Below are 21,545 nucleotides of genomic sequence, written 5' to 3'. Positions count from 1 at the left end.
GGAGGGGGTGTAGAGGGGGAGAGCAGCATGGGTGGTGAGGAGATTGGGTGGGGGGAGCCTGGGGAAGCAGGGATGTAGAGGTGGAATTTGTATCCCTCCTCTCTCCTTTGCCATGGTAACGGGCCCCCACCCCTTATCCTACTCTAATCGGTCACTTGTGGGAAGAGAGTTTAGGGGGCGAAGGAGGCATCCTCTGGCACTTAAACAGAATAAGCACCTTAAACTCAAACTAATGCACTTTATTGAGATGGGATTTGAATAGGTTATTTCGTTCATTTTTTTTTTTTTCTTTCTTTTTTTTTTGGGTGTTGAACACAGAATCAGTGCCCAGGTGGTATGTGTGTATCACATCTACACAAGATACTGCGGGGGCACACTGCGTGTATGAATCAGAACTGGAAGGTTGAGGTGGTTGGTTGCTTGGTGGAAGTGACGGGGTGTTTTTGTTTTTAGCAAAGTCAGGGGGACCTTTATTTTGAAAGACCTTATCAGAAAACAAATCCTTTCTTGAAAGACAAACACTGTTGATATTTTTTGTTTGTTTGTTTGTTTAGCCTTTTTATAAAGAAAGACATTTATATAAAAAGTAAAGCTATTAAAAAAAATTCTAATAAAAACTTGAAGATTTGCACTTGCGTTAAAAAAAGACAGAAAATTACAACAAAAAATTTCAACGAATGGGGTTAGATATTGAGATGAATATTTTTGTGAACGTGTGTGCGTGTTGAATAAGTGAAATTGTGTAAGAGTTTGAGTGTCAGCGGGCAGGTGTACATCAGTAACATGCCTGTCTGCACTATGTTTTTCTTTTCAATGCTTACCAAGATGTATGAAACATAAGAGGCCATTTTTCTCTTTTTGTTCAAATGATAATTTTGTAATTTCATGAGTAGAATGTGTACCTCTTTTGTATCCATGTTTGACTGTGTGTGTCTAAATGTGAGTGTGAATGAGCATAAGAGAGTGACAGAGAGAGAGGGCAGGCAGGCAATCGCACAACGCATCCTTTATCTCACCAGCTTTTCATCCCCAGGTAAATGTAAACAGAGAATCAGACATTTGTAATTAGTAGCTTTGCTCCCTGTCATGGGACATGGGTTCACCCTCGCTGTCGGTTGGTTGTCTGGATGGAGGGGCGTGGCCTCCTACCCAGCTCACCATCTCCCCGCGGGCAACGTGTCCGGACCTCCATGAGGCCGCCAGGGCGTGGGGCAAACCTCCATGAGCTTGTGTGTGGGGGTTGCTGGTCTTAGAGGTGAGTGATCCCTACAGGTACTCATCTGTGTGTGTGTTGTTTGTGTATGAATGCACAATTGTGCCTAAGGACTTTGAAAAAGAGCGTAAACGGCCATTGAGACATTATCTTGAGGTTGAGTGAGTGAGAGACCAGATACTATTTCTAGTTGAACCTGGGGATGGTTCATTGGAAGGTTAGTCCAGCTTTTTTTTTTTTTTTTTCTGGGGTGTGATCACGTTGCCTTTAGTCACCTCTCAAACTCGTGAATGAAAGGTTTTGAGTTAAAGACTCAAACTATTAGCATCCAACTGTGCAAGTGTACAGGAAGGTGCACAAAATGTTTGTATGTCGTGTTACCTATATTCATCGTTGCTGTTGATGACTTTCATTTTTTATATATATAAATATTAATGAAAATATATATGAATATATACATTATATACAAAGTTTAAAAAAAAGTATTTGAACTAAGATTATGTTGAGCACTTGGGGCTGCTATTTCTGTTCATTTTAATCTTTTATTTTTCCTTAATTTTGTTTTTCATTATCGCCATGTGAAGTGCGTTTGTATTATTTCTTAAGAAAAGATTGAATGTATTCCAAAAAAACACAAGAACCGTGCTGATACCAGATTATTTTTTTCCTTCTTAAAATGTCAAATTTAAACAAGCAAAAAAAAAAAAAAAAAAAAACTTTACAGAGAAGAGTTTAGACATGTCTTTTTTTTTTACACAAAGGAGAGAAAATAAGTATCTCTTGGATTGACACAGTTACACCCACTGCCTCTACAATCCTGTTCCTGCGAGGACAACGTGACTAAGAAAATTACATAAAAAAATCGATTAAAAAAAACTCTTCTATTCCTTACTGGAGGTTAGGTTGTTTACAGACCACATGAATTTTTGTGGGTGCAGGTTAGTGTGGGGTTTTCGAGGGGGGAGGGGGGGTGCTTGCAAGTGCTCTTCTGCACTGTGGACAATGAGTGGCATGTTGTTTTTTTTGTTAGTTTTTTGAAGAGCAATGATATAATCTGCAATGTAACGGACAACAAGGAGCATGAGGAGCGACAAATCAAAGATTGTCTCAACTTTTCTTTGTGAGATGGAATGTGTGGGTTACTTTTGTTTACCAGTATTTTTTTTCCTTATCCATTCTGCTATCTTCTTCCATTGTTTTTTTTTTTGACTGCCTGTAGCTGAACAAGAGGAAGATCGACTCTTTCTATTGGTGGAATTAAACAAAATGAACGGTGTGGATTTAGCTGGTACATGGAAATTGCAACATCCTCGCTTTACCAAACATGTTCTGGATGCAGAGTTGAATACTTTTCTTCCCGGTTTCCTCTTTTTGCTAACCTGGAAAACAAAGATGGACAAATCATCGTGGCGTGGATGAGAGAGAGGAGGAGCAAAGAAAGGACACTGTCAGGATCGGAACTGTTCGTATACATAACCTCAAACCTACCATTCATTTACATGTGATAGGACTGTGTATAGGCAAGTCTTGCCTTCCTTTTTTAGTGTCTCTTTTTGAACGAGGGGGGGGGGGGGGGTTGTTGGGGGTGCGGTTGGGTTGGTTACCAGGGAAACGGAGGGGTGAGGCAAGGGCCCCTTCTGCACCCCCCCCCCTCACACACTCACTATGCACATGTGTTCATTCAAGCTGTGATGTTCCATTGCATTGTGAGAACCAGAGCATTACAGCAAGATGGTTAATTTGAGGATGTGGACTTTAGTCAGTGTGTCTCACTAAAAAAGAGATGTAAAAAAAAAACTTCTATCAAAAGCAAGTATCCTGGGGGGGGGAGGGGGATAAGGGGAGCTCCGTAATACCATAGACTGAAGACCACACAGCGTTACCCGCCACCCCCCCCCCCCCCCTTGTGTCGATAAACATATTTTTGTATTCCCTTGCGTGTGACGTCACTTGGGACTCCCACTGATCCAGGATGGCCTCCTGACAGTGAAGGAGAGTCAGGATGGGATGGGTCTGAGGAGCAAGAGTGGATGATCCTCAAAGATACAATTTTTTTTTTTTATATATATATACATACTTGGGAGTTAAATTAACTACTTGAGACTGGATTTCTTTTATACTCCCTTTGCCAGTCGTCCTGTCCCAAAAAACGGGGGCAGGGATGAGGTGTGGGGCTGGGGGTACACGCAGCGACTCCCAAGACTGAACCCTGATAGCGGGCATGGATGCCCCCCTGCCTCGTGCCCCGGCTGGCAAAACAAACACCAAAACAGGAGTCAGAGGAGAACGGGAGGGAGCGCATGGATGGAGGAGAGCAGCTCCATTCCCTGCAGTGCAATTTTACTACTGCGAAGGAGAACCATGATGTGGGTAAGACACCTCACCAGTGTATTCTAGGCATTGAGGTGGTACAGAGCTGGGTTGGATTTGATTGAATTCAATCTGATTGAATGACTCCTGCTACTTCTCCATGTTTTTCTTGGTTAGATGTTTCAATTGCTGATTCTCGTTCCACAGGGTTCCTGCTGTTGCCTGCAGCCTTTTGCCGTGAAGAAGATCCGGGACCTTTGACCTTCCAACTTTGAGATCCGCTGTGCCGGCGCTCCCGAGACACGCGTCTGCAGTGCATTCTGGGTGCAAGGGCTTTTCCCTCAACGTGCGCAGCGGTCGAGGAAGAGGCTGCCCTTTGTGAGACTCCCTCCGCAGCCACAGAGAGACGGACCTTTCAGGGAGACCCCGAAGACCACGATGGCATGGATGACTCCTGACTGTAGGGGGCCGCAATCCAAGGCTGTTGCCCAGGAATGGTGACTGGAACCTGGGGTGAAGGGGCAGGGTGGAGCCCCTTCCCTGGTGAAGAACAGGACTTCTTCTCAAACACACACACACACACACACACATATATATATATATATATATATAGACGTTTTTACATGTAGCTAAAATGTGTAAAATCATTCCAAACACGCACATAGATAACATTACACACAGGTCCCTTTCCTGAACACTCTAGACACAGATGTGTAAAGAGCTTACAACTCACACACACACACACACTATACATTTAGCAGGCCTGAGTACCATATCCTTTGAGCCTTGTCTGCTTTGTAAATAATGTAAAAGTTGTTTTTGTCCTGTGGGGATTAGGGTCTATTTCTTTCAGTTTGACTTGCCTTAACTGTACAGACTTGTCCGCCTTGGTTGGCCAATTCAAAAAGCTGTCGGTTTTTGATTGGAGGGAAGTGAAGGACATATTACCAAACGGCATCTCTTATTGGCTGACAAGACCTGCTGTGTGTTGTGTGACATACTAGCATTCAAATTTACATTTTCTAAATGTGTTCACTGCAGTTCAAACATTAACCGAAACATAGAACAGTAGGCAATCTCTGATGATGGTGATTGATTATGATGATGGTTTGCCTTTCTTTCTTTTTTTTCGAGATGTTCTGATTCCCAGTTTGAAATGCCTTTACGTGTAGCTGCAGGTGCAGGATGGGCGGAGTCTTCTGATTGGAGCTGAGCTGAGCAGGAGGGGCTGAATGACCACACTCTACCCTCATGTCAACTGGCAGAAGGGGTCAAACGTACTAGACTTGAGAGCCATGTTCATGTTTGTCTAGATCAGTGGTTCTTAACCCTGCCCTCAGGGAACCCCTGTCCTGCATGTTTTAGATGTTTCTTGGCTCCAACACAACTGATTCAAATGCATGTTCGTTACCGGGCTTCTACAGAGTTAGATAACGACCCATTTATTTGAATCAGGTGTGTTGGAGCAGGGAAACATCTAAAACATGCAGGACAGGGGTTCCCTGAGGACAGGGTTAAGAACCACTGGTCTAGATTCTACTAAACTGTTTGGGAAAAATGGGCTGAGGTTATTGAGCACTGCTCGAAATGACTGAATTTGCCATGAATCGTTTTAATATTTGGATCTGAGAGGAGTTGACGGTTTTGTTCAAGAATAATTTTATTAAGTATTTATTCATGGCGGCTCACTTATGACATTTAAATAGGTCAAAATATTGTGTTACTTTTATTCCATCGATGCAGTTGATGATGGTTGTCCAAGCGGGTATTTGTGACAAGCAGCAATTCAGTATTTCTCCACTGACACGAGTGATATTGTGTTCTATTTCCAACATGTTTCTCAGAGTAGATAGGAGACTTGGTCTGAAACGTGTGTGCAGTCGGTTGTGACTTCGAAGGGAGTTTGACCATCATTGTCAAGATACATTTTTTGTGACTCACATGGTGGCACCCTATTTTGAAGTGGGCTTCAGTTTTTTTTTTCTCGTATTTTTTAAAATGCAGTCATCTCTTTTAAGTGCCATACTCTGAACTGTCATATGTGCGTTTCATTTTTAAAAGGCGTCTTTGTTGTCGGAGAAGTCGGTGGTTAGCTGTCAGAATGTCGTTTTTGTGTGTATACTCGGCAGGTTGTCTAGTCTCAAACTGTCAGAATGTTCCTCTGGTTTCCCAGTAGCTCCCATCAGAGTTCCGTAGGGATTGTGTTGTCATGGCAGCGAGGCCCCTAAGGAATCCCAACAAAAGCTTTTGATTGATGTATGAATTCATGAAATGAATGAATATTCGACAAGTAGATTTTGATTAAATGGAAATGTAGGCTACTCTGTTATCCAGCCCCAACCAGTCCGCTCAGCTCCATTTTCTTTAAACTATTTGAATGTTTGTGATAATAGCATACATGTAACACAACAAATGCATTTGGGAAAAAGAACAACCTAAAGAAAAGTGTAAATAGTTTGGTTTTTGTTTGTTTGAAGATTGAAGAAAAAAAAACAATAAAATAAGCATTTAAACCGTACATCTGAATGTGTTAATGAGTCTCTTTTTAGTTTTACATAAGGTCATGCAACAAGCCATAACATCTGTTGTAGTCAAAGCAGAAGTATACGTCGAATCTCGCGATAGCACCATAACAACAGTGGGTATATCATGGCGGCTCCCTGTGACTTCAGCAGCATGAGCTCGTAACTACCAGCTGCAACTCTTTATCTTCAAAACGAAATAGTTTAATAATTTGGAGCCTATAAACAATTCAAGAACGTAGAGAAGCTACCGAGGACCGAAGCTGGCATTACAGTGTGCGACGCAGACCATAAAGGTAGCTAGCTAGCAAGCTAACTCCATGAAAATTACTAGGAACCTAGCTAAATGGGTGCGATAGCTAGCTAGCGGGATCAATTCTGTAATATCAACAACATTACATATATGTACGCATGGTAATTGATTGTGATTCTACATGTTACTTGGAACACGTGATTGGGTATTAAGTGCACATAGCTGGCTCGCTTGCCTATTCATGAACTTTGTTTTCGACATTAACGTTTGCTGGCCAAAGGAGTGATATGTCGTCTTCACATTCTAATTGAAGTTCATCTCTCATTGCTTCTCAGCCATCCCTCGGTGTCCAGTGAGTGCTGTGATGTCCCCGCCATCTCACAGACTCAGACAGCTACACTGCCGGAGGAAACACTACCCGAGTAGCACCTACCTCACCCACGTCTGACGGCTGCGGCAGCGAATCCTGAAGGCAGACAGCAAGGAATAACAAGAGGTGTTTCAACTAGGAAAAAGTTCCAGAACAATAGATATGTCTGGTCCAGTCGAGAGTGGTGAAAGTGGAGGGGTAGGCAGTGCAGGGCAGGATGCAGAGGCAGACGGCGAGCCCCCTCAATCGCTGCATCGTCCTGCCCAGGAGGAGAGCTGGGTGCTGGGAGAGCCAGTGGAGGAGGAGGCCCCCCGTGCAGCCAAACAACCTAGGCTAGGTGGAGAGAGCCTGGGGCTAGAGCTAAGTCTGAACCTCCCTGGGTCCTATGATCCACCAGCCCCAGTAACAGTGGGCAGGCTTGATACACAGGAGGGCTTGGCTCAGTCAATGCAAGATGATGGTAAAGCTTTTAACTGTTTTGGCCCATTTTAACCATGCAAATTAGATTTCTGTACACTCAGTCGTTTGGTTTAGAGTGGCTAATCTTAGCATAATTTAGCTGTAATAAGTTCATCAATGGCACAAAAGTTTAGGTAGAACACGTTGGTTAATCGACTACTTTGTCACTCATAGCGCCAGTCCTGCAAGGAGAGCTGGGAGTTGGAGTTATTGGGAGGGAGGTCAAGGAGGTAGCTGTAGAAGAAGAGGTCAAGCAGAATGGAGATGGAGAGGAGGAGAAGGCCGGGGAGAAGGAGCAGGAGGAGGAACAGCAGGAGGAGCAGGAGAGTACTGGTTCAGCCAACAGCCCCAGTGAAGGACAGCAGTGAGTAGAGTTAACATACATTTATTTTTATGAAACACATTTGACCTAAATTAAGTGTGCATATAGTTTAACCTGTTCATGCTTCCTTTCCTTATTCGGTATTTGTAGGGATGCTTAGTTCAAACATTCTTTCACACTCACCAAGGCCTGTTGTTGTCGTCCCCTATCCCTTTCTGCAGCCTGGGACTAGATTTCAGCCAGAACCCCCAGATGTTGACTGGTTCTTGGGCCGAGTATGCCAACCTCCCAGAGAACTACCTCAGAGGCTGCAAATGGTAATGTTGCCCTGTCATACAAGTCACCGTTTAGAAGTTTAGACACAACGATACCTGTTCCTCCATTGCTTGGCACCTGAGGACAGTTTGATTTGTCTCACTCTGCTGGTCTTTCTACTCCTGTCTCTCTATTGGTCTTTCAAACCCTGTCTCTGTAGTCCTGTCTCTCTGCTTGTCTCTCTAATCCTGCCTCTGGTCCTGTCTCTCTAACCCTGTCTCTCCCTCTTCAGGGCCCCAGACGGCTCCTGCATCCTCACCAACAGTGCAGACAACGTGCTGCGTGTGTACAACCTGCCTCCAGAGCTCTACAGCTACAACTGGGACCTGCTCACTGAGATGGTGAGCCCCCCTGCCCCCCCCCCCCCCCCAAACTTCTCCACCCGGTCCCCGTAGTGTTCCCTGGGTTCCAATAACACAGCGCTTGTTTTTGGAACATTTCCGCATGTAGAATTTTGGAAAACTGCTACTCTCTCTTTAAGCCCTGTTGAATTCCGCACATCCCTCCCTCCCTCTCTTGCAGAGCCCAGTGCTGAGGATGGCAGAAGGAGACACCATCTATGACTACTGCTGGTACCCCAAGATGAGCTCTCTGGACCCAGACTCCTGTTTGTGAGTGCACACACACTCACCACACACTCAGGAACTAACACCACACACACACACTTTCCACCCACATCAGTGCCAAGGGTATGTGCTCCAGGCCTCACAGATTGGCATGAAAGCAACTTGTCTCGAGGCTCTCAGAGCCAGCATGACCCCCTGCAGACCTGTAAACCTTCAAGTGTGTTTGAGCCACAGTGAGTGTGCTGCTCTCCACCAGACCAGACACTGTTACGACTGGCATGTCTGCAGCGGATGAGTCAGTCCTTGAACACTCAGTGGAGCTTGTTGTGGAGCAAGAGGTGTGTGTGTGTGTGTGTGAGAGACTTGTCTCATTACGCTGGGCCCAGTTGGCTGTGCTCCTTCTTGAGACCCTCCTGTAGCAGTGTGTGCCCTGTGGAGAAGTGCAGAGTGAGTCACCAGCACAACAGCACTCCACACTCTTCTAAGTGCTTCATGATTTCCAGACTTTGGCGTTTCTTTTCTTCAGCCTCCCACTGTGTGTGTGTGTGCGTGCGAGTGTGCAAAAAGCCCCACAATTATGACGTTGTCTTCGTTCTGGGCAGCCCTGAGATCAATACCCACCCGGCCGCTCCCGCGTACAACGGCGTCGCCACCGGCAACGGCGTTAGGGCCAGTTAACGAGGCCTCGTTATCGGCACCCCCCCCCTTCCTCCTTTTTTCCACTGCCCCTAACGGTTCCTCTCTGATCAGGGCCCAGCGTGGGCGTGGGTCCACCCCAGCAGCAGACACCCTCTCCTGGGGAGAGGAGCAGGGGAGGGTGGGGGGGTCCGGGCCTGGAGGATGAGCGGGTTAGCAACACGCAGAGATGATTATCTCCAGAGTACAGCGAGCCTCTTGAGAGGCCACGACGACAAAAAGTACCAGTCCCAAGCTGACAACTTCCTGCCACAACCACTCGGCTCCCCCCCCCCCGGGTGAGGAGTGGGCCGGGGGGGGGGGGGGGGGCAGTGTCTTCAGGGCATGCGTTAGGCACTCTGTTTCTCAGCTTCTGGCTGGAGACGAGTCCTGTGGACCAGGGGCCCTGCAGTTAGATGCTTCGAAATATAATGTCCCTGCTCGGTTTCCTTTGGCGGGTCTGGAGCAGGTTGTCGTGGAGACAGGGGTGACATCACGGCAGCGGTTTTATGTTTTTCGGTCGCCGCACGACCGAAGTTAATGTGGGTCTGATGGGGTAGCAGGGGACTGAAGTGAGCAGCACCCCTCTCTCCCCCCCCCCCAACCCCCTTCTCTCCATCTCTGCGTCTGCCAGAAGCCCTGTGTGGTTTCCACCCGCTCCCTCCCGTGGAGTGTGAAGAATGAGTACCGGTGGGGCCTCTTTGTGCTGTCTGGTGTCTGGGCAGCCTTCCAACTCTACCTCCAGGCCCAAGCTAGGCCCAGGAAGCGTCAGGCTGTGATTGGGTGTTTCCACCCTTGTGAGAACAAAGAGCCCAGCTTGGAAACAGAACACGTATCAATCAGGCTTTACGCACTCCACACACGACACGACGATGAGGAGAAGGGCTGTTTCCAGTAATCTAATTGAGCTGCAGTGATGTCTCAGTGTCTCAGTGTGCCAGGCTATTAGAGAGTTGAAAAGGCGCGCTTGTTAGCGCACTAATGGCGAGGACGGGCTTTATTGTCAAAATGCGACGCATCCAATTTATCCAGACGATCCTTCCATCCTCCCTCCCTTTCTCCTTCACAACTTCCACACCCCTACTCCAATCTATTCTTCTCCTTCATCTCTGTCTCTAATCGCCCCCTCCGCCCCCGTCTAGCATCGCCAGCAGTAGCCGCGACAACCCGGTCCACATCTGGGACGCGTTCTCCGGCGAGGTGCGGGTCAGCTTCCGCCCGTACAACCACCTGGACGAGCTGACGGCTGCCCACTCCCTCTGCTTCTCCCCGGACGGCGCCCAGCTGTACTGCGGCTTCGACAAGGCGGTCCGCGTGTTCTACACCGAGCGGCCCGGACGCAGCTGCGAGGAGAGGCCCACCACGGGTGAGCGCCGCGCAGCGGGACGGGGGGTGGTAGCATGTCCTGAGGGAGGCGTGCGCGCGTGTGTGTGTGTGTGTGTTTTGAGAAGGTCAGTTTGAGAGCAAGTTTGGGTGTGTGTTTGCAACCTGTGTGTGCGTGTGTGTTTGCGACGTGTGTGAAGCCTTGTTTTCGAGGGGGTTTTGTTTGACCCAGTGCCCCTCCTCCTCCTCAGTGAAGAAGCAGGGCCAAACTGGCATCATCTCCTGCATGGCGTTCAGCCCGTGCCAGTCCGTGTACGCCTGCGGCTCGTACTCCCGCACCGCCGGCCTCTACGACTGCCAGGACGGCTCCTCGCTCGCCCTGATGCCCACGCGGCACAGCGGCGGCCTCACCCACCTGCTGTTCTCCCCGGACGGACGCCACCTCTACACAGGGGGGCGCAAGGTGGGTTTGGGAGCAGGAATCAGTGTTGCGTGACAGGGTGGTTCAGCTATGCGCGCACACTGAATTGCTTGCGGTGGATCCTGAGCTTGGTGTGTGTGTGTCTGTGTGTCAGGATCCAGAGATCCTGTGCTGGGACCTGAGAGACCCTGGCAAGGTCCTGTTTTCTCTGAAGAGGAACGTGGACACCAACCAGCGCATCTACTTTGACCTGGACCCGTAAGGCCTGCTACCTGCTCACCCTGTCCTCCTCTGCACCTCTGCATTCCACCTCGAAAACACCGAACGTTGATAAACGTTTGTGTTTGTGTGTGTGTGTGTGTGTCCAGGTCTGGCAGGTACCTGCTGAGTGGAGACACGGAGGGCGTGGTGTCAGTGTGGGACACCCTCACAGCGCCCCCTGATGGCAGCGAGGAGCTTCTGCAGCCCCAGCTGCAGTTCCAGGCTCACAGAGACTGCACCAACGGCATCAGGTCCGCCCCTCACTCCACCTGCTCAGACAGGCTGGCTGAATCAAGCACCTTCTCCAGCAGTTACATAACACAACAGAGACAGGATGTGGACGACATGTCCTCTCCACCTCCTTCCTCTCTTACTGTTTTACGATACTCTTTGGTCTCCCTCTCTCTCTACCTCCCTCCAGTATCCACCCCTTCATGCCGCTGCTGGTGTCGTCCAGTGGGCAGCGGCAGTTCCTCTGGCCCGGCGACAGTGAGGGCGACTCGGCCTCCGACTCCGAGGGCGTCGCCATGGTGACGTCGCCGCAGGTCCGCCAGGACAACGCCCTGACCCTGTGGTGGGCCGGCCCATTGTGCCCTGCAGGGGAGGGGGGGCAGGAGCAGACCGCAATCGTGGTGGAGGACTAGCCCAACTGTTCAGCTGTCCCTTCTCTCTCCTTTGGACTAAACCAAACTTAAAACTGCCATTTAGTTCGAACAACAATATTGTCAAAGATGTCACTGGGTTTTACAGAGTGTTCATTGTATCCAAACGCTGATGTGTTTAGTCAGCAAACCATGCTAACATGCTAATGTCTAGGCTCAACATTATCTACCGATCACCCCCGGCAACCACTCAGGGCCAAAGCCAGACTCTAGTCTCACAGCACCGTGTGGATGTACATGTATCTTCCAGTGATGCGTCTCCTAGGGGAGTGTTTACCTGTCTACATTGAAGCTCAGACCTGCCTCAAATGCTTTGATCGAACGCTTGTATTTGTGGGTGTGTTTGATTTCTCTCACTTGGCACTCCTGTGTCTGTTCTATTGCTGCAAATGCACAGGGGGAATTAAATCAAGCACGCCCCAAGTACGGTACAGGTATTTTCGAATGATATTTGATGCAGGTTTGGTCTGTAGTGCGGCCGGAGGAAATGGCCCTTCTGCTGTAGTTAAGTGCCATTCATAAGTGAGCTTTGATTTCATAAGTGAGCTTTGGTTTGTAACCAGACATTAGGTATCCTTCTGGTGGTCTTTTTAAATTGTCGTGTGTGCCAAGGTGTCGCTGTACACGCGCCAGTAAATGTATATTTTTGTAAAGCCATGATGTTTTTGAATGTACTTATAAACTGTAAGCAGCTAGCGTTTCTGCTGTGACCTCCACCATCAACACTGCAGAAGTCGTCTTTTTTTTGTATGAAATGTGAGCTAGTTGTTCTACGGTAGATATTGTGCGAGTTTGCGTGTGCTTGTGTTGAAGTGCTTCTTGTATGGAGAGCATGGGCGTGTCGGAGCCATACGTAATGCTTTTTCTGCTGCACATTAAAACTATTCAAACTAAAACCTAAGTGGAAATCTGTGTGCAGGTGCAGCTTTGGACCACTAGGGGGCCTAAACATCTAAACAATTCAACCGAAAAAGAAAAATCTCTTCATTCAGTGTGTACAGTATGATGTCGTTAATATAATTATTTTTTATATTTCAGAATGTTCCTTTTTCTAGTTTCAAAGAAAGTACGAATGTCTTTCTCTTTGGGAGCCTCCCTGTTGAGCTCTGGGGGTGCTGAAGTCTTTTGTTCCTGGTTAAGAACCAAGTCATACGGTATTTCTCTGAGCTCTCAGGCAGACACGCCTCCTTATTACATTGTCTGAAACCACGGGATCAAGTAGAGCCGGTCGTAAGACTCGAAAGCCGTGCTGTTGTGTTTCCAAGTTGCTTAGCGACCCTCCGAGAAACCGAGAGGAGCGCGGGGAGAGAGTCGCGGCGTGTGAGACTGGAGAGAAATGGAGTGAGGAGGGAATAAACTGAGTGTAAAGGACTGGGAGTGCCGAAGTGTGGGGGGGGGGGGTGAGGAGAAACGGAGCAAGAGAAAACGAGTGAGTGAGAGACTGTTGTACTGCCTGAGGAGAGGATGAGAGAGAGAGGGGGGGGGGGGTGTCGATGCTGAACTAAAAGTGTGAGAGGTGACAGCAGTGCTTAAACAGATTGTCTCTCCGGGGATGGAGGCAGATGAAGATCTGTGGGTTGAACTGTATGTATGCTGTCCAGTCTGTTGTGGCGTCAACAGTCAGCGCTGCACTGTACGTAGCAGGGACTCTTAATTCCTGTTGCTGCAGGAACAGAGGCATGGGAAGGGGGGCGGGGGGTGACAGCCTTAGGCCAGTGGTTCTCAACCCTGGTCTTCAAGTACCCCCTGTCCTGCACGTTTGAGATGTTTCCCTGCTCCAACACACCTAATTCAAATAAAGGGGTCGTTATCAAGTTATGCAGAAGCCTGTTAATGACCCATTCATTTGAATCAGGTGTGTTGGAGCAGGGAAACATCTAAAACATGCAGGACAAGAGGTACTTGAGGACCAGGGTTGAGAACCACTGCCTTAGGGGACTACTCACAGATGTGTCATTGGAAGTCACAGATCCGCTGGGGAGTGACATCGAGGAGCGCAGGGGAGGTTTCCACCGCTGTTCCAGAGGGTGTCCGGGTGCAGGGTCCTTCACAGGAGCCATGTCCAAGATGGAGACACTGCAGAGGATGCTAAGCCACACCACCCTGTCCACTCAGAGAGCCCTGCACACACACATCCTGGGTGAGGTCTCGCAACGCGCTCTCTCTCACGCTCTCTCTCCCCACTTCCCTCTCTTCCCCCTCCCTCTTTTTAGACTAGTACCTTCTGCAGAGTGTAAACGAGTTGAAATTGAAGAGGGGAAAATTGCTCTCTCGCTTTTTTTTCGGGCTCCTCTTCTGACAATGTTTGTCTGGTTTGAGTGCAGTTGTGGGACATTCTTCAATGTTTCAAGGATTTTGAGAAGCCCTCCATATTCTGTATTTTATTCACACGTAATACACACACACAAACGGTACACGCGCGCACACACACACACACACACACACACACACACTTTGTGGTGCTAACCTGAGGCTCTCCATTCATAGACTAACGAGCCAATAATGGCATTTTCACGTTACCCAAGAACACATTTAAAAACAATTATTCAAATGTGTCAGTGCTCTGTGAAAAGGGCCAGTACTGTAGCACTGTGTCTCGGTCCCTGCTTGATCTTCTGAGTGACTGCAGACTGGAGACACACACACATTTGCAACACACACACACACTCCCCTGCAGGCTGAAAGGATGAAGATGTAAACCCTTTTGGATAAACCCTCGTCTTGAATTCCTCTAAAAGGCAGAAGCTTTTAGGGCATAGTAGAAATTGGACCAATTTTGGTTCTTCTAAAAGGATGTCATCAATGTCACACAAGTTCTTTTTCCTCCAGAGAGTGCAGTGCATGTCAGGCCAACGCTGGTGCTTCTGGGGGATGTAGTCATTGTGCAGGCTTATTCCTACGACGCGGTTCTTAAAACATTAGTTTGTGTGTGGTCGTCGACCTTGTCTGTGCTGGCTCTAATAGATCTGGGGGAGAAGTATCGTTCCCAGTCCTCCACAAGTTCCAGACAGGCCCCAAGGCTGCCTGCTCCTGCCCCCCATGCAGAGCAGGGTGAGGTGGGGGACACACTGGAGGAGGACGTCTGGATGGAGGTGTTTCTGCGGAGGGCGGAGGAGGAGAGAGAGGAGGCTCTGAGACTGCAGGAAGAGGTACGGTATCAACCACACACACACACACACACACTTCAAAGGCATACAATAGAGAAAATATAAATATTCAAATAGCATCAAATGGAATTTGCCAACCACACTTGGCCTATCCTTCACCTTCTCACCAACCCCAGGCTACATTCCTGTAGATCTGCTCCAATTCCTCTTCTAAATGCTTCAGTGTTGATTGACAGGAACAGTTTCTCTTGCTTACTTTAGAAGTGTGGGGAACTGGCACCTCAAACCTTCCCAGTGTGACACACTCAGCCTCCTCTCTCTCTCTCTCTCTCTCTCTCTCTCTCTCTCTCTCTCTCTCTCTCTCTCTCTCTCTCTCTCTCTCTCTGTCTCTCTGTCTCTCTCACACACACACGGAACGGTTTCACTCAGATCATCAGCAGTCTGATCTCATCTCATTGCTTGCCTCCAGATGTGCGGAGCCTCTCCGTGCTCCGCCGACCGTGATTAACACACACACACTGTACACACACACTGCAGACGCAGCCTATCACCGCGTCCCACGCCTTCCACAGCAAAACTGTCACCAGCCGCCGCAATCATTCACAGCGACAGCTTCCAATTGCTAGCATCCGCTTTATCAGCTCCCCATACATATAGAGCATGTACGGCCACTCTACCATACACCCTCGTCATATTCCCATTGGCGGAGCTAGCTAGCCGTGATGAACGCGGCCTATTGAAGTGCTAGCGTAGCGCCTCGAAGATTGGATGTATGAGTAGCAGTTTAGCGCCACTGCGGGTGTAATTGCCTCTATAATTGTACACGGGGGGACAGGTACCAGAAGCCAGGCAGCTAAGATTACACACTCACAGCAGCCCCGGGGCTCCACAGCCCAGTCACACAGACAGGCGCCAGCTTTGGCCACCTTCAGTTTTCCCCTTCATCTCTTTCTCTCTCTCTCTCTCTCGCTCCATCCTTCTGTTCCTCTCTCCACCACTCCACGCTTACCCCTTCCTGCCGCCTCTCCCTCCCTCCATCTCCTTCTCCCTCCTCGCACCCCCTCGCTCCTCACCCTATACAGCGCCTGCAGGCGCGCTTCAAAGCGGCGCTGCGGGCCAGAGAGAGGCTGGAGGCCGAACAGAGGCAGGGGGAGCGGGTGGAGCGGCAGGCCCGCTTTGAAGAGCGCTGGGCCGGGTCGCGGGCTGAGCTGGAGAGGGAGATGAGACTGACCCTGGAGAAGACCCGCGAGCGACTGAGGGCGGAGATGAGGAGGGAGGCGGAGCAAGAGAGACAGAGAGAAATTGAAGCGATGGACGCCAGAGCAAAGGTAGGTGCGTCTTGTTTTTACGAGGGGAAAAGAGATGGTGTCATCGGTTTACAGCTGCAGGGTCAGCAAGCTGTTTCACAGCACACATTGCTGACAGGTCCTACTTCTCTCTCTCTCTCCATCTTTCCCACTTTCTCTCATTTTCCCTCCCTCCAATCCCCCCACTCTCCAACACTCCCCCATTACAATCCACGTCCGTCTCTCTCTCTCTCTCTCTCTCTCTCTCTCTCCCCCTCTCTCAGGAGGCTATGAGGAGGAGCGCTCGAGGGGCTGAGGAGTGTGTGCGCCAGCAGTGTGAGAGAGAGGCACAGAGAGACCGCATGAGCCTGCAGGACAAACATGCCGTGGAACTCTCTCACATGCAAAGCAGGCGAGAGGAACACACGCACACGGAATCATGTCTCTTCTATATCTCTCCATCACAATGGTCTGTTCCTTAATACATTCCTTTCCTGTGTGTGTGTGTGTGTGTGTGTGTGTGTGTGTGTGTGTGTGTGTGTGTGTGTGTGTGTGTGTGTGTGTGTGTGTGTGTGTGTGTGTGTGTGTGACAGGATAGGGCAGCTGGAGGAGAGGCTGGCCACAGTCACGAGGGAGAGGATGCGGTATGAGTGCGAGTTTAAGGTCAGCACACTTAATGAGGTCATCATGAATAAATGAGGACTAAACTGAGCCATTCACCACACACACACGCACGCGCACACACACCTAAACACCTAAAGACAAATGTGAACCGCAGACATCCTCTGTCATTCTGTCTCACACCACTCACATACACACACCAGGTCCTCCTCTACAACAAATCTACTCATCCTCCAACTGTTTTCTCTTTTCACATCATTTACCTCTCTCTCTCATCCTTTTGTTCACCATCTCTTTCTCTTCCCACCATCTCCCCCATCTCCTCTCTTACCCCGTGTGCTCCCTCCCTCGCTCTCCGTCTCTCTCTCCCCCCCCCTCGCTCTCCATCTCTCCCCCCCTCTCTCTCCCTCTCCCCCCTCCCACTCCACCTCTCCATCTCTCTCTCCCCCTCCCTCTCCATCTCTCTCTCCCTCTCCACCTCTCTCCCCCCTTCCTCTCCACCTCTCTCCCCCCTTCCTCTCCACCTCTCTCCCCCCCTCCCTCTCCACCTCTCCCCCCTCCCTCTCCACCTCTCTCCCCCCTCCCTCTCCACCTCTCCCCCCCCCCGCTCCCTCTCCATCGCTCTCTCCCTCTGCTCCCTCAGAAGGTGCAGTGCAGCTACAGACAGTTTGTGGACCTGACCGACTCCTCCCTCCACTCCGACTACCTGCTGAGACTGCGACGGCTAGGCCGAGAGCCGGGATACACCGAGACCGGGGCGCAGACTGATGATGTCATCACCACTGGCAACACCCTACCACCTGAGGTGAAACCTGACAGCTGAGGTGGTTAAGATTAGTCTTGATCTGAACATGTACACAATGGATTTGAGAGTTTGTGTTGTTAAGGTCATGTTAGGGCCATCCCTTTTACTTTTGCGGTGTTCATGCAGTCTTCCTGTTCTCATGACAAGTGTGTCTGGTGTAAGTGAATTTACTTGCCCAATAAAGGTGAATCTGATATGTTTTAATGCTATGATGGATAACTGACATTTTAGGGTTTTCATGTTATGTTTGACCACAGGGTGGCAGTACAGGCAAAGATTTGATCCATAGTTCTCAGTCAGGTCACATTTTGTCCCTTCTCTGAGAATCGGTCCACTTTCCTAGTGGTGTGTGTCTGTGTGCGTGCTTGCCCGCTTAGGAATGTGTGCGCGCGTGCGTGTATATGTCAGTGTGTGTGTGTTCTTGGCAACTGGGGTCTTTGTGTAAACAGCAGTGCGTGTGGTCATCAACAGGCTAGTCACCTAGATTCTTCTGGACTGCATCAAATGGAACAGCACTTTGAACTGCCACTACTGGAAGCCACAGTTTAAACTAGACTTCCCTTACAATCTGAAGTTAAAATAGTGGACAGTCTGGGTGGGAGGCAACTCGATCATACTTTCTTAACCAAATAAGACTACATTGATACTGCGTTCTAAATGAATTGTTTTAACAAAACGTGTCTGGGGAGTCTTACAAATAGATGTAAAGAAACACATTTATGTATTCCATTTAATGGAAAAGTAGACTATTTCCACAGTAAAAGCATTGGGGGCGCTCGAACCCTTCCACATAGGAGCCCAAGGGAGTAATTGACAAACATGAGGGAGAATGGGATCTGGTCGACGATTGGAAAGAGAGGCCAAAGACACCGATAGGAATCCGGGAGACCAAGTTTCTCCTGCACGTATAGTCCCAGTGTCCCGAAACTCCGTAGTCTGTCGGCCGAAGAGAAGGGGGGGGGTGATATGTAGAGCGAGGGGAGGGCTGGAACAACTCGCTACCGCCCAGAAAAACCTGAAAGAGAATTTCGCTCCGTTGGTGCGCCTGCCGCTCGGAAGATGGGGATTTTTTCATTCGCGTTACTCGCCTCCCCTTTTCCCTCCCCCTTTCTCAAACAAGCAGTCGGTCTGTCAGTGTGCTGCAAGCATTAGGCAAGTCAAAGGAGAGGGATTTTGAACTAGTGAGACGGGGAGATAACGAATGCCGGAGAGGCAAGCTATCAAGATTCTGGATGATTTGCCAATCGTGGCAGGCATGCGTTTTATCAGTCAAAGGACATATGTGAAGCCAATATTTATTATTTTACATTTAGTTTGAATTTAATTTGTCTCGTGAGATTGTAGTTGAGCCTGCTATTGTGGAGATGCTTTAACTCTTCAATCTCAATCCTTGGGTTTTGTTCAGTTTCACTTGACTTTCTGGACTTACCAACTCGCCTCCTTGATTCTGTTTTTCTCTTGTCGATTCCGTTAAATCAAGCCAAAAAGGATTGCGGATTTACAATATTAAAGAGATACGAATAAGGGCAGATTTCGGAGTAGGGGACCGCGCAATGACAAATCCACCGATCACCAACATGTCCTTGTGAGGATGGAGCATACGGGAGCTCATCCATTTTAAACAGCAAATCGTAGCGCTCACACGGTCTTGACCGTTTTGATAACTATATATATTGATTATTCATTTGCCCACATTGGAGATTAATCAATAAAAGACAGGGTAATGGGAGAGAAAGCGTACAGATTCTGCACAGAGAACAAGGGAACAGTGTTTGGGAAAAGACAATTAGCGCACACCAACACGCACCAGAAATAGCTCCGCGGCGACTATTAAATCCGGAGAAAAATCGATTTCAACGGGGAGTTCTTTTGTGCACGAGGAGTTACGAGCCAGTAATCGTCACCTCCAGGAGAGAAAACAGAGACTAACGACAAAATAATAAGAAAGTCATGGCATTGTCGTAGTATTTCTCTTGCAGACACGCTGAAAAGATTGTCGATTCGGACACATCCATCACTGGCCACGGACACAGCAACTTTCCCTGCAACAGTTCAGCGTAATTTTGTCATCTATTTTCAGCTGATATCCATGCGGTTGCCCAAGGCACGCTATATTTCCTTGCATTGACTGGCTCACTTATAGCCAAGAACCAGGTTGTATTCTTTGTTTGGAAAGTCCCCCTTTATAGCCGCATAAAAAAACATCCCATTTATTTTAATGGGAATGAATATTCGGGGTTTCGGAGTTGAAATGGCGTGTCGAAGCGGTCGAAATGTATTGGGAGTTCTGCTGATATTCTTGGTGGATTTACTGGGAAGCTCGGCCACTAACATGGAGCCTATCTACTGGAATTCCTTGAACCAAAGGTAAGATTATCTAACCCGTAATTAATGTTTGTCACGCAGCTTGCGAGTGATAATGGACAAATCATTTCTTTATGGGTGAGAGATAAAAGGGAGTTTGGAGTCGGGGACCGTGCAAGTCTTGTTTGTGGACTCAGATCCATCTCATGGTCGACTTCACCGAAGTTGAGAGAATTTTATGTTGTTCAGACTAATAAATGCCAAGCTCTATTATGCTTGTTGTTGATATATATATATATATATGATTTGCACATGAACACTCATCAGGAAATCTCTCTCTATATTTTTTTTTTTTTTGCAAAGGTACCAGTCAACCAGATGTTTTAATGTAGTTATTTGGCTGTTTTCGATCGATGTGATTCAGATGCATCAAGTTGTTGCCTTGTGATTAGTAGCCTAACACGTTAGGCCTACACGACTACACACCACAGTAGCCGTAGCTGCAAATCCATTCAACCTGCCTGCACATATCGGGCCTACTGTAGTCAGATTCGTAATAATAGCCCAGGCATTAAGTCTCAGATGAATGACAATAGCCAATGTTTTATGGTTTTTTGAGGTGGCTGACTATTTTGAAAGTAGTCATTTGAAATTGAAATGAGCGCAGTCATTTGCAGTTTTTTCTCCTCGGAGTGGTTCCTCGCGCTTTAATTGAGGAAATGTCATTTTAAACACCTCTCAGCCATAGTCTCTTAACGACTGCGACCACTTTCCTCACACCTCTGACAATTTCCGTGCGTCTGAATTGACACCCGGCGGCGGTGGCGTGTGTGGTGATGGTTGATGGTGGCGGGGCCCGGTCAGGCTGGCTGGGCCGGAACGGTATGTAGGTTACGCGAGGCTATTAGTAATGCCAAAGGCTACGTTAAAGACGAATAGGTTTTTAATGCGCCCATGTGGTAGATTGGTCTAGCCTCCTCCCAGGGCCGCCCCACGGCAGATGCTACAGCGAGATCTAATTCTGCATGAGTCTGTCATGGTAGTTAAAACTATGCAGAAGCTGCTTTAATGAGTACTTTTGTCATTGGCTGCATGGTGTATTCATCCGAGGGGAGGGGGTCTCTGGACACGGAAGGCTGGTTTTTAGCGTGACCAGTATATAGGCTCTACACTAGCCGGCAAGTGGCCTAACGTGTAGATCGTGTTATTGTGTAGGCTATCCCAATTTAATTGAGTTTTTCGGTGGGATACAAAATCGAGGTAACCGTGGTAACTAACGCTTTGCGTGCACAATCCTACGAACGCCCAAAATAAAGATTAGGCTACAAAGTTTCACAATGTTAATTCATTGCTGTAACGAATTTTACTCCAGTTAAAATCCACTGCCAATCTTTGTACTCAGTTATTCAGTGTTAACACTGTGACCATGACTCGTTCTTATCTCATCCCCTGAGCCACACACGATATCTATTTGGTTTGTTCTGTTGAAATGAGTCGAAAAGTAAGCAAAAGCAGAGAAAATCAATCAAGGCAGGACTTCATGCATGGTTCACATTTAGGCAATGTAGCACATGCACTGGCAAGTGGTTAACCTTTGGACCTCCATTCACTTCACTGCTTTGAAGTTGAAAGGTGTCCACCTGCAGGTGTTGCTCTCCTCCTCTCTCCCTCTCCCTCCTTCACCTCTTTCTTCAGGCAATATTCCTCCTTCGTTCTTCCTTACACCTAACTCTCTTTTTTTCCCTCCCCT

The 21,545-nt window shown here is 48.3% G+C and overlaps 2 protein-coding genes and 1 long non-coding RNA gene across 6 annotated transcripts; all 3 read left to right on the top strand.

The window, feature by feature from the left end:
• The first annotated feature begins 18 nt into the window (after positions 1-18).
• On the top strand, positions 19-6,041 carry LOC134009689 (uncharacterized). The gene is made up of 2 exons (XR_009928265.1): positions 19-3,583; positions 3,731-6,041. It is a non-coding gene; the product is annotated as an uncharacterized LOC134009689 (long non-coding RNA).
• Positions 6,042-6,129: 88 nt separating this feature from the next.
• wrap53 (WD repeat containing, antisense to TP53) lies at positions 6,130-12,395 on the top strand. Its single transcript, XM_062449736.1, has 11 exons — positions 6,130-6,341; positions 6,634-7,128; positions 7,302-7,491; positions 7,671-7,766; positions 7,997-8,105; positions 8,287-8,375; positions 10,148-10,371; positions 10,580-10,791; positions 10,904-11,007; positions 11,118-11,261; positions 11,432-12,395. The coding sequence occupies exons 2-11, from the start codon at positions 6,831-6,833 to the stop codon at positions 11,652-11,654; spliced, it is 1,689 nt and encodes a 562-aa protein (XP_062305720.1). The 5' UTR covers positions 6,130-6,341; positions 6,634-6,830; the 3' UTR covers positions 11,655-12,395.
• A 592-nt stretch (positions 12,396-12,987) lies between these two features.
• Positions 12,988-17,599, top strand: si:dkey-111f13.5 (uncharacterized abhydrolase domain-containing protein DDB_G0269086). 4 transcript variants are annotated; one of them, XM_062449616.1, is made up of 7 exons: positions 12,988-13,101; positions 13,642-13,812; positions 14,637-14,821; positions 15,862-16,107; positions 16,350-16,477; positions 16,659-16,728; positions 17,330-17,599. In XM_062449616.1, the coding sequence occupies exons 2-7, from the start codon at positions 13,731-13,733 to the stop codon at positions 17,507-17,509; spliced, it is 891 nt and encodes a 296-aa protein (XP_062305600.1). In that variant the 5' UTR covers positions 12,988-13,101; positions 13,642-13,730; the 3' UTR covers positions 17,510-17,599. The 4 variants fall into 4 exon arrangements, with proteins under 4 accessions (XP_062305600.1, XP_062305601.1, XP_062305599.1 ...); XM_062449617.1 differs by having other exon boundaries at positions 13,022-13,101; positions 13,636-13,812; XM_062449615.1 differs by lacking the exon at positions 12,988-13,101 and having other exon boundaries at positions 13,548-13,812.
• The last annotated feature ends 3,946 nt before the right edge of the window (positions 17,600-21,545 follow it).

This window comes from Osmerus eperlanus, chromosome 23 (assembly GCF_963692335.1).
Source record: "Osmerus eperlanus chromosome 23, fOsmEpe2.1, whole genome shotgun sequence".
NCBI lineage: Eukaryota > Metazoa > Chordata > Actinopteri > Osmeriformes > Osmeridae > Osmerus > Osmerus eperlanus.
Note: the sequence above shows the minus strand (reverse complement) of the source record. Positions and strands in the feature narration are given on the sequence as shown.

Excerpts from the sequence above, each read along its gene's own strand:
- wrap53 (XM_062449736.1), top strand. The coding sequence starts at position 6,831 with ATGTCTGGTCCAGTCGAGAGTGGTGAAAGTGGAGGGGTAGGCAGTGCA. Across the intron at positions 7,129-7,301 it reads TCAGTCAATGCAAGATGATG|CGCCAGTCCTGCAAGGAGAG; the intron begins GTAAAGCTTTTA and ends TGTCACTCATAG. Across the intron at positions 10,792-10,903 it reads TCTACACAGGGGGGCGCAAG|GATCCAGAGATCCTGTGCTG; the intron begins GTGGGTTTGGGA and ends TCTGTGTGTCAG.
- si:dkey-111f13.5 (XM_062449615.1), top strand. The coding sequence starts at position 13,557 with ATGCAGGACAAGAGGTACTTGAGGACCAGGGTTGAGAACCACTGCCTT. Across the intron at positions 16,108-16,349 it reads CGATGGACGCCAGAGCAAAG|GAGGCTATGAGGAGGAGCGC; the intron begins GTAGGTGCGTCT and ends CCCCTCTCTCAG. Across the intron at positions 16,729-17,329 it reads GGTATGAGTGCGAGTTTAAG|AAGGTGCAGTGCAGCTACAG; the intron begins GTCAGCACACTT and ends CTGCTCCCTCAG.